The sequence below is a fragment of the Lates calcarifer genome, linkage group LG4 (assembly GCF_001640805.2).
Source record: "Lates calcarifer isolate ASB-BC8 linkage group LG4, TLL_Latcal_v3, whole genome shotgun sequence".
Taxonomy (NCBI): Eukaryota; Metazoa; Chordata; class Actinopteri; family Centropomidae; genus Lates; species Lates calcarifer.
This window is the reverse complement of record NC_066836.1, coordinates 19,182,422-19,197,467: the sequence shown is the minus strand read 5'-3', so window position 1 is coordinate 19,197,467 and position 15,046 is coordinate 19,182,422. Positions and strand designations below refer to the sequence as shown.

The following is a 15,046-nucleotide window of genomic DNA, read 5'->3' as shown; positions in this document are numbered from 1 at the left end:
AAACCTGAAGATATTACATCAAAATATAAAAACATATAAAAACAGAAAATCATTACAGTTGAAAGGTGAGAACCAATAAATCTTTAGCAATTTTGCTACAGAAAATGATTAAAACAATGAATCAATTATCAGATAGGTGCATAGTATCATACAATTTTACATGTTTCAGGTCAGCACTAAACAAAGACAAACAAAAACTTCCACCCAATAGTTGTTGATAGATTCCACTCAAAACCACAGATGTTCATTTCATGGTGATGCTGGCTGGGAAGTCAGTCAGTCAGAAGTCCTGCTTCTGGCATTGGATGAAACGTCACGGGGTCACCACAACAAGTGAAGATGTATTCAGTTGTCCACATTGTATGTACTGTATTTTTGACTTAATTTCCAGCCTGAGTAAAGAGCAGAGATAGTGAGACTGAGACAAAACCACAGATGGTAATCTTGTGGGACTACAATACAAACCAAATGTTTGTCCAATTTCTGCATTCCTGCTGAATGCATGCTGAATGCATAAAGTATCAGGAACATCCCTCTGATATTGATTTACTTGTGCAAAAACAGCTGCATCTCACTTGTTAAAAGTATAAAAATCCCTCCGGTGTGCTCCTCTTCTTCTCCAACGGGATTGGTCAAGATTTAAAAAGAGAAATTACCGCAGGAGAATAGATTTTTATCTTGGTTGATCATATTTGTTCAGTGAAAATAAATGACAGGGCAACTGTGACTTTTGAACAGCTTTGGGAAAGTGGTGGGTGTACTGGACAGGCTGACTGTGGAAGTGTAATATAATTCAGATGAGGTGAAAATAAAGTGTTGGTTGATTCGTCCACCACTTAAGTCTTCTTCTTAGGATAAGGACCTTGGAGACCCTTTACTTTTGATCTAGCACTATCATCTAGTCAGAATTTAACACCTAATACCTGCAAAACTAATGATATTTCATCAGCCTGCATTTAGTGCTAATTAGCAAATATTAGTGTGCTAACATGCAAGGTGAATGTGGTCAACTAGACCTGTGAAACATCATCCCATGTCTTTGTGAGCATTGTTAGCATGCCAGTGTTAGCATTTAGCTCAAGTTGAGCCTCATAAAACTGATGGCAAGGCTGTATACTGAGTCTTCACTTCAGTTGAAATATTACATGTCCTTAATGCTGTCCATGCTTAGCTGGCCTGTTCTCTGTCTATTAATTCCAGACTGTGCATTTTACTGCAGAGGCTGTGAAAATTGATCCATCAGAGCCTGGGTCAGTGTCAAAGCTTTCAGGAACTCACTGTGGGTTAATCATTGTTATATCTGCTTGTGATACTGAGTCACAAAACTGATATTTGAAATGATTAATATTTTATGTGGTCAAGGAAACACCTTAAGAGACACACAATAAAGCGTAATACGATCGTAACCAAGACCAATAACATTTCACACCCCAAATCCAGCTAACATGATCACATTTTCAGTGTCTGTGCCCAGAATGAAGGGAGATGGAGAAGAGACATGACTCTGTAGGTTCTGTGTCATCCTGATCTTAACTGGCTGATACTAAGACAGAGGGATCAAGATGAGAAAGAGAGAGAGAGAGAGAGAGACAGAGAGACACTGTAAGTAGGTCAACATTGGAATGGGGTCTTAATACAAAGATTGGTGATGCATGCCTCCCATTACTGCTCCTCTCAATGTGGACAGAAATCCACCATGGGAGTGACTGTGTGTGTGTTTTTGTGTGTCTGTGTGTTTGTGTGTATGTGTACCACAAATTAACACCAGGATGACAATGGTAAAAACAAACTGTGAGTATATACACATGTGAGCTGCACAACTGCAAAACTAGTGAGAAAAAGAGAGGCAGCCGCTCGGAGGAGTGTTCACCATTTCTAGTTTACTTATCTGTGTATGTGTGTGTCTGTGTGTGCTGAATACAAATCAATAATAGGAGGGGGAAAACAAACAAAATAAAAGTTGACCTTTACCATACAGTAACATGCCCTAAGGGCTTTTTTTCTCTCAAGTCAGTAAAGTCTCCCAACCTCTGCTTCCTTAATGTTATTTTTAATCTTTCTCATACAGTTCAGCTGTGGAGTTGTCAGCCTATGATTTAAAAAAATATCTTATTTATTCTGAGAAGTCAGGTTTAAAATATAATATTACATATAACACAGGGCTCATATACGTAAGAGACAGTATAAATTTGATTATTTCCAAGTTGCTCAGGGCAAAATTAGTGAATATTATTGCCACACAATTAAAACTGATATATATCTAATTTCACATATTATGTAATTGTAATTTATGTAGCACTAATTTAAAGCTACTACAGTAAGTATTTGTATTTAAGACAAGAATCAAATCACTATGATTAATGTTAAAGCAGTTGCTCAAACCCAGACAGAATCAACATCCCCTCAGCTGTATGGGGCTTTTTTTTAAGCTCATTGTTTTGTGTGTTTTTTGGCTAACAACTTTGTTGTTTTGATTCAGTCTCAAGGCTCTCATCAGTGTTGCCAAATGAATGCTAATGTTGCTGTCTGCCTTATGTTACATGGGCAAAGGTTTGCCAACATATTTACCAAATCATCTTTATAAGGTGATAATATGTACATTTAGTGCTTTCAGTTTGTTTTTGCTTGCTTGTTCAGTTAATGTGGGTTTTAAGACTGCTGGAAGGTGGTAGACAATTAATAGATAATTATTCTGCACAGAAGGCACCAACTCATCAAACATAGACCAAACTGAGCAATTTAAGATTAGGCGGGTAAACAAACTGGAATGGAGAATTTCTAGGAAACCTGTTACACACACTGAAACACTCAAGCAGGGGGTGTCCCCGTTAACTCAATAACAGAAATAGGCCTTAATTTGACTTAAGCAGCCCACTCAAATAACAACACATCACATGTAACGTGCATAACAGATTGATCTTGGTGTGTGTACGCCTCAACCATGGAAGAGCAAGTACTCAACCTTTTAAAAAATACACTGGCCCCTCTGTATGAGCAGAGGTCAAACGGCTAAGCTTGCTGAAGGCATAATTGTGTGACTTTAATTGGTGTTGCGACCTTATTGGGAAAAAGTTGCAATAAATCCTGTTGCTGTCAAAGTTTGTGTATGTGTGTCTGAATGAATGGAGGTTTTTAGAGCTGCACAGTTCTCAGGCTTATCGTCTTTTGTCTCAGCAGTCTTTAAAGATCAGCGTTTTATAAAAGCACGAAAAGATCGAATCTTAATGCTTCCTATTAATCAGCACAAATCTGATATCTTCTACTCTCACATGATCGGTAATGTTTTTTAGTTTCGCATGACTGCTGGTATTTACTCAGAGATGTCTACATAACACACAAAGTCAGTGTGGAATAAGTTGTTTGAGGTGTGATCAGAGGGCAGTTTGCATCACTCTTTGGTATATTCTTTAAAATGTGAGTATTCTGCCGTACTGCCAGGCTGCACCTATGGAGCAGAGTGTGTGTGTTTTGTAAGAGAGGAGGAGGAGAGATGTGAGAGGACTCTCACCTCTGATAGTTTACAGCAACAGTGGCATGATTGTTCCCTCAGTAGATTACTGTGTGATACGAAGCCTCATGCCTTTGGAGGACATGTGACTCTTATTTGGTTGAGATAAGAGAGAGTTACACTGTATCTATCTGTCTTTCTCTTTCAGTATGTTCACTGTGCATATGTGTGTATATGTGTGTGTGTATTATCATTGATCTGTGAACCCCTGCAGTGCATGGCCTCCTTGGTTAATTTGCCACGGTGAGTTGAACTCCTGGTCAAACCTACGAAGCCACACAATGGGAAACATTCTTCTCGACTGCTAGACAATTGTGAAAGTTTCACAAACAGACTCTTAATTTTACCTGTAAGACTGAGACTTCTGCATAAAATGCTTCTTGAGAATATACTCCCAGCTCCTACATTATTTAAAAGTTTTCTAGAGGCACACTAACTCGACTGGTGGCAGGCAGGTGGCTGCTTATCCACACAGAGGTGGTGATTCTGCACAACAAACTCACAGATGACATGGAGCTTTAGGGAGATTTAGTGAGAAATTTTTAAATACATCGACTACAGTACAGAAAGGACTGACTCACACTGCAGATATTAAGGCTGCACAAAGCAGTAGCACACAGATGGAGTCTTTGGTTTTGGCTCTTTGGTCAGTTAATGTTTGGATGCAGCAGTAAATTTTCCTTTCAGTCGTCAATCTATCAACAAGTCAGTGAAAAAAAAGAATCAAAATCAAAAGAAGGCGTGGAATTGCAGTTGGGTAACAAACGACCATCAGTGCTTCCAACCATTCAATGACCCCTCGTGCCCTGTATGGCACGTATTTGTAGTCATTATATTTGCCCAGTCACTTTTTTGTACGTCCACACTGATGAAATAATGTAAAAAAAATTTCCTTTTTCTCATCGTGGCTGGAACTGTTTGTCAAAACCATGAAGCAACAGTGACAATTCTCTTCCTTTGAGAACACAGTCACAACTCACATCTACTTACTGGCTTTTTTCTGGAAATTTCAGTCATGTCACATGGTCTTCATCAGAAGATGGATTCTGCTTGTTTGCCATGGGGATGGATCAGTCTTTAAAAAGGTGGTTGTTGAAGACCTTGTGATATTGTTGAAAGCTCTGGAAAAAGTTTGAAAGTGGCACTTGTGTGTTTTTTGTCTTTGTTTTTTTTCTTTGTCAAGCTATTATTTCCAAATCACGAATGAAGTTTCATGTTTAAAGGGGGACTTAAGGAGACAGACTGGAAGAAGACTGGTCAAAACTGAAGCAGCAGAGGCTGAAATATCCTGACTTTAAGTTCCTAGTATGAGTCAAACTCCAAAAACTCTTGATCCCACAATTCCCACAAAGCATCCAACAATGCATCTGTGTTAGTCCTGTTAAATCCCCATGTCTGTCAAACCAGTCTGTAATGCAAACTTTCTGTGACTGATTTGTTTCCAAGCTGATGCTGAGATAACCCCAATGACATCACTATGACATCAGCTGGCTTATCGTCTCATACTTGTCGAAGCAATTTTCAACCACTTTCATAAGCTGTGTAGTACTGCTCATGACTGACCTTCAGGGAAACTGCTGGACTTCCCATTCACTCTGTACCTTGTCATCTTGCATAATAACATATCATTAGTTTAGAGCTTAATAAATGATCATATAAATCAAACTCACCATCATAACATAAAAACATCTTTTCCTTCACTGTTAGGATCTGTTTGTGTTTTTTTTCTGCTTTCTCTAACCGATTGACAAAACGCCTTAACAATCACAGAAGAAGTGGTTTATAAGCTCAATGTTGCTTTCATGTATTTTACAGAGAGTAAATATTGCACCGGCTGATGTTTTCTGCCATATGTTTTCTCCAGTTTTACCCAGTTCTTCAACTGTTCTCAAGTCAAATAATGTCAGAGCCAATAACCCTTCGTCTCACAGCCCATTTGTGTCTCAAGTCCTTGGCACAGTGGTTGACAACCACTGTCTTAGAGGCTTCATGTGGATGCTAATTGGAGCACAGCAGAGAATCAGGACATGTGTTGCATCCTCTCCTCTCACCTACCGATCCCTTCTCTTCTTGTCATCTTCTATTCTCTTTCTTCTGGCGTTCATCCTCAGTTTCCACGTCAGCTGAGTTCCAGTAAAGTTTTTCCCACATCTCCCCAGTGATTCCATCTAACGTATGATTCCATCAGTACATTTTTATCCCCACCTCAGTCTTTCACCTCTCTTTCCCACTTCTTCCCACTTTATCCTCCATCCCTCTCCCTCTTTAAAAAAATTTTTTGGTGAGCGCGAGAGATAAACAGGAGTGGAGAACAGCAGCTTCACACTGTAGTGTGTATGTGGGAGGGCGCTGGTGTCAGCAAGCAATCCCACTAACGCCACCAACACACATCAGAGGCCCCTGTGTGTGTGTTTGTGTGGATGGTGCATGCTGTGCTGGCATGCTGTGCCTGCTGTGCCTGAGGGCAGGGAATTTTAAATCAGGCGTCCAAGGAAACTGATACCGTTGAATATTTGAATATTTATTCCTTATCAGAAGCTGGGATATTAATGAGGGAGCTGTGACTGTGCGGGTTATGGTGAGATAGACTGAGTCTGGTGGTTGGGGACAAGCAGATGGTGTGTTTACTCCTCTGTTTTCTCGTCTTAGTGGGAAGAAAGCACATGAGCTCTGCCTAGTGTTTATCCTCTGGAATTACATAAGACTGAACACATCTAACAAGGATGAGGTAATGTTATGATGGCACTGTTCCCTGCTCATCTGCAGTGTAATCATTTTTTTCTTTGGTCATTTTGAATAAACTCCTAGGTCAGTTTTAGCTATTCTTCTCAAAGTACCAGAAGGTCATATAACCTCTATACAGACGTCACAGGAACATTAAGTGCCTTGATAAGTGACAGAACTTAACTTTCCCTGACTCGTTGAGTCAAAGAGTCAAAGAAGCCAACGTGTGGAACAAATCTCCCCTCACTTTATCTCCTTTAACATTCACTCTGTTGGCCTGTTCCCGTCTTAATAGAACAATGGAGCAGCATTACCAGCGGCTCATCCTTGTGATCCTGTCTCCCTGGGGTCCCGGTCCCCTTCCAGTGGTGTGTAAATGTAGGTCGACTGCACTGTGATTTAGTGGGCCTGTTGTTTGTTTGGAAGAGGAGTTTTAGTCATGATGAATCGACTCAGGCACTTGAACATGTTTTTATTGGTGTAACAGACAACAACTGGAGGCACCTTCCTCAAATTGTCTTTTATTAATGATGATAGGCAACCAACAAAAATCGGTCTGAAGATGCTTCACCACCACGGTGGGGGCTAATTAAGTGTGTTTCTATCTGCCTGTTTTTCTGCACATTTTCAATTTGCACATTAAAAAACAGCTTTAGTGGAAACACTGGGAATTTGAAACAAAATCTAAATATCGTAAAAATGTTTTCACGGTTGGCTGAGGTGAAAAAGTTGGTGCACTGCAGTGACTAAGTGCGATGGAAACAGGCTTAGCAAATGAATCATGGCGCAAATGAAGCATGTGACTTAAATGTCATTCACCACTGAAGACACAAGAGCATCAGATCAGTGGAGGGTCGAGGAGACTGTGACCTTCCTCAAACTAAGATCTGAAACATAAATGACATATTTCTATCATGTTTTCCACGTTCTTTCTCCATTGTCTGGGATTTAACTGATGCTCACTTGATTACCTCATTTAATGGCACCAAAGAGCAAATAGAACTGTTGAATGTTGAACTATTCCTTCAGTACTGATCTTACTGATTAATTAATGACTTTTTTTTCTTCTAGCCATCTCTATAAGATTCTTTAATATTCTTGCAGTTGACTTGCAGTGTATTTTCTCTCTCTGACATTTACTATGGAATTACCTTTGTTGCTTTGCAGGGTTCCTATAGTATCATTTGATGTCTCTGCAGGATCCATCACCTCCCCTTGTTTGAAATCCTCACTTTGTCAGCTTCTTGTTCACAGACCAGACATAGCTGCACACTTTATCAAAATATTTACCACAGGCACAATTTCACATTGCAGAAGGCTGCACTTTTTTCTCCTGGAGAGAGATGTTTCAGACAGCTTCCTAAGCAAAGTATTTTGATGTTATGCAGAATCTGTGGTCTGTAAACAACATGTTTACAGGAGAGAAAATCATTCATTTTACTCAAACTAAGCACCCGGGCATTTTCTGAGCATCTTTCAAAAGCTGAGAGGGAAAAACTGCTCTGTTGAATCTCAGTCCATATCTCAACTATAGTACTGAGAAAAAAGAAATGGCAATAGGCCTGTGTGATTTCTTTTTCTTTGTCAGCACTGTGCAGCCCAGAAGGAGCACGCTCCTTGTTCCAAATGGATCGACAGGCTTCGATAGATTTGTCTCCTTGTCTACATTTCCATCCGCTAGTCTATTTATCCGTCCATTTATTCACCCGTGTGTTGCAGTGAGCAGCGTTTTCATCTGAGAAACGGCTGAAAGAACAAAAAAAGAAGGAGAGAAAAAGGGCAGGGTGTTTGCAGCAGACTAGAGCCTTATCCCTCTGACACAAAAGCTCACTCTGATCCCCTGAATACAATAGAGCGAGCCCCCTTGCACCCCTGGGGCAGGCAGCAAATAATGCCCATAATGCAGCATGTCTGTGACTGCCGGAATCCCCTGTGGCCGTACTTGTCCAGCTTGTAGAGGACTGTGCCAGGGACGTTATGCCAGGCAGCAGGCTATAATGCCAACTTATAGATGCCAAAGCCTGGCACAAGCTACTCATTATTCTTATTCCCTTTTTTCAGCTCGCCTTATGGACAGTGTGGGATGTGTTTGTGCCTTGATTTGTTGCAAAGCAAAGTGGCCTGCAGGTCTGTATGTACTGTATACACTATACACTTAGTACACCTTGTCTCCTCCATCTCTGCGTGTGGCATTGCCTGGAATTGAGCTATTCAATGTGGCCATGCTCATCACAGCAAAAATGTGGCAGTGCAACTCACGGTGGCTCAGATGAAGCAGATACAACAATAACAGTTCTCACACAAGTAATAAGTCCCATGGTGATGCTTCCTAAATAAAAGAACAAGGCACAGGCGCGCACAGAGACGACACAGTTCACCACAACATTTCCCTCTGCGCTCCCTTGAGTTCCCATCATCTCCTCAAAACAGCTCGGAAGAAGGAAAACTGGGAATTTATCCACAGAAATAAAAGAACAATTACATCTTAGATTCCCCTGAATAATTCATAAGTCATTGTTTGCGGGATGCTGCGCGAACATGTGTGTTTGAAGGAAACCGGGCAATCCCTCAGAAACAACACAACTGTGCTAGATTTGTGGCCTCAAAGTTGAAGGGTTGGGAATTTAAGAAGACTCATAAACAGCCACTGGTTTCAACTGGGTCGAGTACTGGTGGGAGAGTGTAAAGCTCCACAGCACCACACTGTGGTGAAAACAAAGAAAAACACAGACGTACTGGGTTTTTACTCTTTTATTTCAAATATACAGAGCCACAGCAGCATTTACATCCACATCAAAAGTATGACAAAATTACACTGGCTTACACTTTGGCAGCAATGGCAGCTCACACAGCCAACATATTCATTCTTTACAATGAAAGCTCACAGATAAGCATACAGCGTGCAAATACAGTATATGAAAATATACCTGGAGTTAACTGTGGATCATGTTCAGTGGTTTTAGTGCCTTCAAGCAACACATCATCAAATGACACACCTCTCATCTGTCCCAGTGGCCTAAACTTAGAGGGGTGTGAGATATAATATATAGGATTACATAATGTGTCTGTAATAAGTTTTTAATAGCAACATACACTATAACACAGAGACCCAGGGGGTGCGGTGTCAACCCCCCAGCTGCCCGAGGTTATATTTACTGTCTGTCCTTGTTGGATGAGGGACCACTGGACTTGGCACATTTGGGCATGTGATGTGTTTCCTGTCTGGTCTGTTTCTATACTGTTGTTACAGGACATAGTGATGTATTCTTTACTCTGTAAATACTCCAGGGAGACTCTCAGAATGAGAAATCATTTCACCTTTCCACACACCCTTTTCTCAATTTAGAAATATACAGGGGGGAAAAAAAAAGAGAAAACACCAGATCCTCATCCAAATTTGTTGACTCATGCTCATCAGGCATTTTTAGCTTTTCAAAAGGGAATGATCACTGCGATTGTCACTTGCTGTCCGACATTCTCGGTCTTTTTGCAACTCAGGCGCAGACAGACACAAAGTAAGGCACTCAATTTGGAGACCACTTGAAGTGTAGAAGACACCCTCGTGTGTTTTCCTCGTGATGTTAGAGACATTTTTAAAACAGCTTATGACTGAAATAAACAAGTGTCTGGGAGTGCTGTTGCATCCTAAAATCCTCTCCAATTTCTTGGTCAATAAATTAGGTGACATGGATCTAAGGGGCCAATATCAAATTTAAATGAGCGTTTAGGACATAAGTAGCATTTGGATGACTTAAAACACCAGGTGTGAGTTGTTGTTTGTGTCACAGTGCCTTCTACACTTGCAACAGGCTTTAGGAGACAAACAGGAAATCAGGCAAATTCTCATATTGGCCTTAACTCGGGTCAACATGAACCTCCCGTCAGTGGTTACATAAAGTAACTATCCCCATCCAGCCAGTCCTGATTTTGGTCCTCTCAGTTCATCTCGGAGCGTGAACTCATACTCGTCTCTCCTTTGCTTTGTCGCTCAGCCAATCACACGTCGATCTTCTTCAGCTGTTCGTAAGTGAGGAAGAACTGGACGTGGAGTAAAGGAACATAGGCACAGAGTGTGAGGTACACTGAGAGATTCTGGCTCTTTCTGTGTTAGCTCAAAGCCTCCCTTGTTACTGTCCTTGTTGCCTCAGTCTACCCAGCTGTAACAAGTCAATAATCTCATTACATTTTTCAGGCCTGGTTGGAGGAAGATGGCTATGTGCTTTTCCCTGCTCAATCATTTTCAATCAGATCCTGGCCTTTGCAGAAAGACCCTCTCTCCACCCTTTCCTCTTCTTATAACCCCCCCACACACACACACACACAGGGGGGACCCTGTACGTCCTCTCTAACCAGGGGCAGTGGGGATCTGAGGCAGTTGTCTCAAAGTTACATAACAGGGTTAGCTAGCATTAAGCTAAGCTTTCCTCCACTGAAGCATGGCTTGGAATGCTATACGTCACTGAACACATAACAGAATTTACAACTTTTCCCTGCTGATTTCTCCACCTCAGAGGATATTGCATCACCTAAAATATATGTAAACACACTGGTGCGCTAATGAGATGATTAAAGGATACAATGATGTTCCACGGTCCCAGGCGCAGCCAGTTGGGGAAGAAACCCTTGTAGAGTGCCATGAAGCCCTCGGAGCGCCACGTCTGAAAAGTAAACAAATGTGTTAAAAACCCACTTTATTTAATTACCTTCTGATAATTGGCCAAAAATTCTCTGTGGTTGGTGTTTAATGCAGACTGCACAATCAGTGACATAAGCTTTGATCTTGATATTTAGCATTGCTACATTATATTGCATATTAACCATTACAGGAGGCAAAAATCAAATGTACACACACAGGCACTAATTCATGGAATACACTCAGGCAAAGAAAAACGAATAGCACAATATATATGGATATCTTTCTGATACTGATATGTATCTCCATATGATAAATGTGTGCATAAAATAGTTAGAATTGAACTATATTCTACTATTTTACTTTAGATAACACTCAAACATAAGCTGATAGACTGAAGATCAACAGATTTTATATTTAAGATGTCAGTAAATCCTGTAGGTCAGAATGACTTCTCATATGTCTAATCATCATCTTAAAATTTAAGACCTAGCAAAGTTTAATGTAAGACTTTTTATAGCATTAAATTCTTTATCTATGAATCCATAAGAACCATGCAGTTAGTCAGACACAGTAGCACGAGCAGTCACAGATAAAAGTCATCAAGATGTGTGGATGTGAATATCCGCTGACACCAGCGAAACTGCAGAATCCATCATCAGATGTGGATTTTCTCCTGTCAGGAGTTTTGACTGACCTGCAGTAAACAGTCCAGTGTTCCCTGATACAGAGCTCCTCCTCTCTGGTTCATCATACGCGTCCGGACTACGTCAACTGGGTTGGAAGCCAAAGCCCCAGCTAGACCGCACACAAAGCTGGACCTGGGGGCCAGAAAGCACAGGTTCCTCTTTGTCCAAAAACAGCATCTTTAAACAGTCACTGCCATGTTGTGTGTGCTGCTGCAGCTGCTGCCACAAATGTGAAACACATTATCTTCTCCAAGGCGGAGAATGTAATCTGATACACAAAGAGTTTACTTGAGTTAACTGTTTATGGGTAAAATAACTATTGTGCATTAGATATGTTGGAGGTAGTTTCAGATGCAGAAAGTGCCATTTTGTCCAAACAGGAAATATCCTAAAGTACAGGTGGAATGTCCAAACAGCCACACAACATTTGGTGCTATAAATACACACACTGAAGTGAGCTTTTGTTGGCTGAAATACAAATGTAGCATTACTGCACCCCTGCTCACATATCCAGAAATACAGTGTATTTCGAGATGGCTGCTGCTTCCACTGCTGAGTATTGTCTTAAATACAATACAGTACCTGACTGTAAATGCTGAATGTGAGCAGCAGAGAAGAATTAAACATTTGGGTCAGCAAAGAGTGTTAATTCCACCTCTCTTATAATGGAGGTTGGTGCTATAATTCTAGCAGCAGCAGCATCAAATAAGTATAACTACATGTCTCTAACAGCAAGACTCCTGATTTGTTTATCCCATTTCCAATTATAATCTTGTGACATGAAGTGTGTTATTGGTCTCTCAAACAGTGCACATGAGTCTGATTTTTAGCTTCATTTTTATGGCCTGGATCCACATAAATGTATCAAAATGTGTCTTGCTTTGACAAGCAATTTCCTGTCACTGATAACATCACATGTGAGAGATGTGAAGGGGATCTTCTGGTTGCTCTGCAAACTTACAGGAAGTGTGTGTACACAGTGTCTCCCATGTGACCCGACAGGATCAGATGCTTTTTGGTGATGTCATAGACTGGTAGCTCGACCCCAACCACGATGGCTGCCCGCTGAGCCGTTAGAGAGACACCCTGATGCAGAGAGAGGGGGGAAGATTGTAACATCAAAGTTTGGTGCCTGTGCTGCCTGAAGCCCATGGACACTGAGGTGACTTAAAAACACATGCTAAGCATTTTTCAGGCTTTCTGTACCTTCCACAGCCCTCTTGTCCCCTCCTCTTGGTAGATGTTGATGAAGTTGCCCATCATACTGCCCTGGATCACATTTCCCTGAGCCTGCATGCGGATCTGGGAGAAAAGTCAGAGGAAATATCCATAAACTTGAGCTTGAGAAAATGAAAGTATGCACAAGCATGCGGTGGGTTCACTAAAGGCAAGCACGGGGCTGCTCTCATTGGAATGCAAAGCCAAAAAAGTTACGAAGGATTTTGGCACGCTCAATATCCTGAAGCATTTTCTTTTTCCTTGCTTCCAGGAATTCTGTAGCCCCGTCTTGACTTGTTTTCTCTTATAATGGCTGCTGTTTACAGATCAGTCTTGGTTTGCTATTTGGCTCTCTGGTAACTTGGCGGGCGCAGCTAGAACACACCGTGATGAAAACGCAGTGTTCCAAAACCGCAGGCACATTTATTAGTCTGTTAACCCCTAACACATGCTGTACGCCAGGGTGTGGCAAGAAGGGGTCAGGCAAAAAATTATGAGAGCAGATAAGCATTGTGTGCACACACACACACATCATATTTATGCACCCATATCATTTACAGAACACTATGTTAAGCCTTTGAGGCTTGAGTCTATAAATAATCTACAAGTGTCTTGACAGCACTGAGATGCCCTTCACTCCACTGGGCACACTACTAAAAGATGGAGCTGGAGCTGTTACACCTAATACAGTCCTGCTCAAGGGTGCATGGGTAATTATAGATTTATACATGACAATACAATGCAAAGTTGAAAGAAGGCTCCTGTGTTTTTCAGCTGGAGATTTCTGCACGCCTCTGTGCAGTTCTAAAAATTCGTTAGACCTGCTCTACAACTTTAGGCCGCACTTTCACTGGGACAACAACAAGATTAAACACAATCCTTGTGTGTGCAAAAAGCTACCTTCAGCACATCAGTGGGGTTGGCGATGGAGGAGGAGATGACACCAGAGAGAACACCACACACCACATTAGTCAGCAATGTCTCATCTGAAAGAGGAGAGGAGTGGGAGGCAGACTGTAACCGTGAACAAGCAACATTTGATACCATCCATCAAATAGCCATGTTATCTTTACAGCACTTTACAGATGCACAAACTGTTATAATGAGCTCTTAATATGAAAAAAGAGAAGATGTATTTAAATAGGTCACACACACATCTGCACCTCCCCTGTGACCTTCAGGAGGAATGTGCATGTGTCTATGAGCAGGCACGACCAGCGTGTGGTATGTGTGTCAGAAAGAAAAACTGGGACTTACCTTCTGGTCTGTCAACCAGCAGTCGCTTAAAACTCTGGTATGTGCCAATTTTTATGGTCCCATAGGAGGCCTGGCGCAGCATGGCAGGAGCTATTCTGTAAAAGTCGTGTTGACTTTTAATACCCAATACCACAATACCTCGGTGGGCCTTAAAAATGCACAGACACTTTCTGTCCCAGCCAAAAACAAACAAAAAAATCCCCCAAATGTCCCAGCACATGAGGAAAGAATAAGACAAATTAAAGACAGATCCCCTTATTTGGATAGACGGGAATACACAAGGCTCGGGGTGACGGTAGGTGGGACAATGGCAGTTACAGAAAAAGGAAGTGCACAAAAAGGAAGTGCAAGAAGAAATACGAGGTACAGACAGAATATAGTCAAACAATGGGTTCGATACTTAACGTAGTTAATACAAAGTTTGAAAGGCAAAGATACAGGACCACAAAACACACACACACACACAAGCTCATAAATCCACCGTACTGACCCTGAATACAGTGCCCGGAGCCCCTCCTCTCTTCCAATCCGGACGATAGCATGGAGCATGCCTCTGTACCGGATCTCTCGGTATTTGCTGTCGCCCACTTGGCCTTGAACCTGAAGACGCGTCTTAGCTAGGTCGATTGGGAAGGTCCCTGCAACACAAAGCACAGGATGCTACCTCATAAGACTGTAAATCACAACCAACATTTAAATCATTAACAGTAATCCACGCAGCTCGGCCTCCCCCGCCGCTCCACACACCACTCACCGCATTCCGCCGTCACAGAGGCTAGCCCGCCGAAAACAAAGGGCTTCCAGTTGACGTTAGACATTTTCTACAGTCGTCTACCGACTCTCTGAGAAAACGTGTAGGCGAACCGGCGGGCACCAAATATACAGTCTGCAGCTAGTACTTTGAGGCTGCAGCTGCGTTTCAATCGCTGCCGGCGTTTAACCAGCCCAACCCCGCGTCCCTCCTCCTACCGCCGGTCCTGGAAGAAGCTCCGCCCGGCGCTGCCTTCACTGGCCACT

The 15,046-nt window shown here is 41.8% G+C and overlaps 1 protein-coding gene across 1 annotated transcript; it reads right to left on the bottom strand.

Moving 5' to 3' along the window:
• Window positions 1-8,968: 8,968 nt before the first annotated feature.
• Window positions 8,969-15,015, bottom strand: LOC108883878 (kidney mitochondrial carrier protein 1). Its single transcript, XM_018677431.2, has 9 exons — window positions 14,784-15,015; window positions 14,520-14,667; window positions 14,030-14,124; window positions 13,673-13,758; window positions 12,761-12,856; window positions 12,516-12,640; window positions 11,563-11,686; window positions 10,810-10,890; window positions 8,969-10,270 (listed from the first exon to the last, which is right to left on the bottom strand). The coding sequence occupies exons 1-9, from the start codon at window positions 14,845-14,847 to the stop codon at window positions 10,229-10,231; spliced, it is 861 nt and encodes a 286-aa protein (XP_018532947.1). The 5' UTR covers window positions 14,848-15,015; the 3' UTR covers window positions 8,969-10,228.
• Between the last annotated feature and the right edge of the window lie 31 nt (window positions 15,016-15,046).

Bases quoted from the DNA above. Each gene is read 5' to 3' on its own strand.
- LOC108883878 (XM_018677431.2), bottom strand. From the start codon at position 14,847: ATGTCTAACGTCAACTGGAAGCCCTTTGTTTTCGGCGGGCTAGCCTCT. The intron at 14,125-14,519 runs GTCAGTACGGTG...CGACTTTTACAG, and splicing joins CTCCGGGCACTGTATTCAGG to AATAGCTCCTGCCATGCTGC. The intron at 13,759-14,029 runs GTAAGTCCCAGT...CTCCTCTTTCAG, and splicing joins GCTGGTTGACAGACCAGAAG to ATGAGACATTGCTGACTAAT.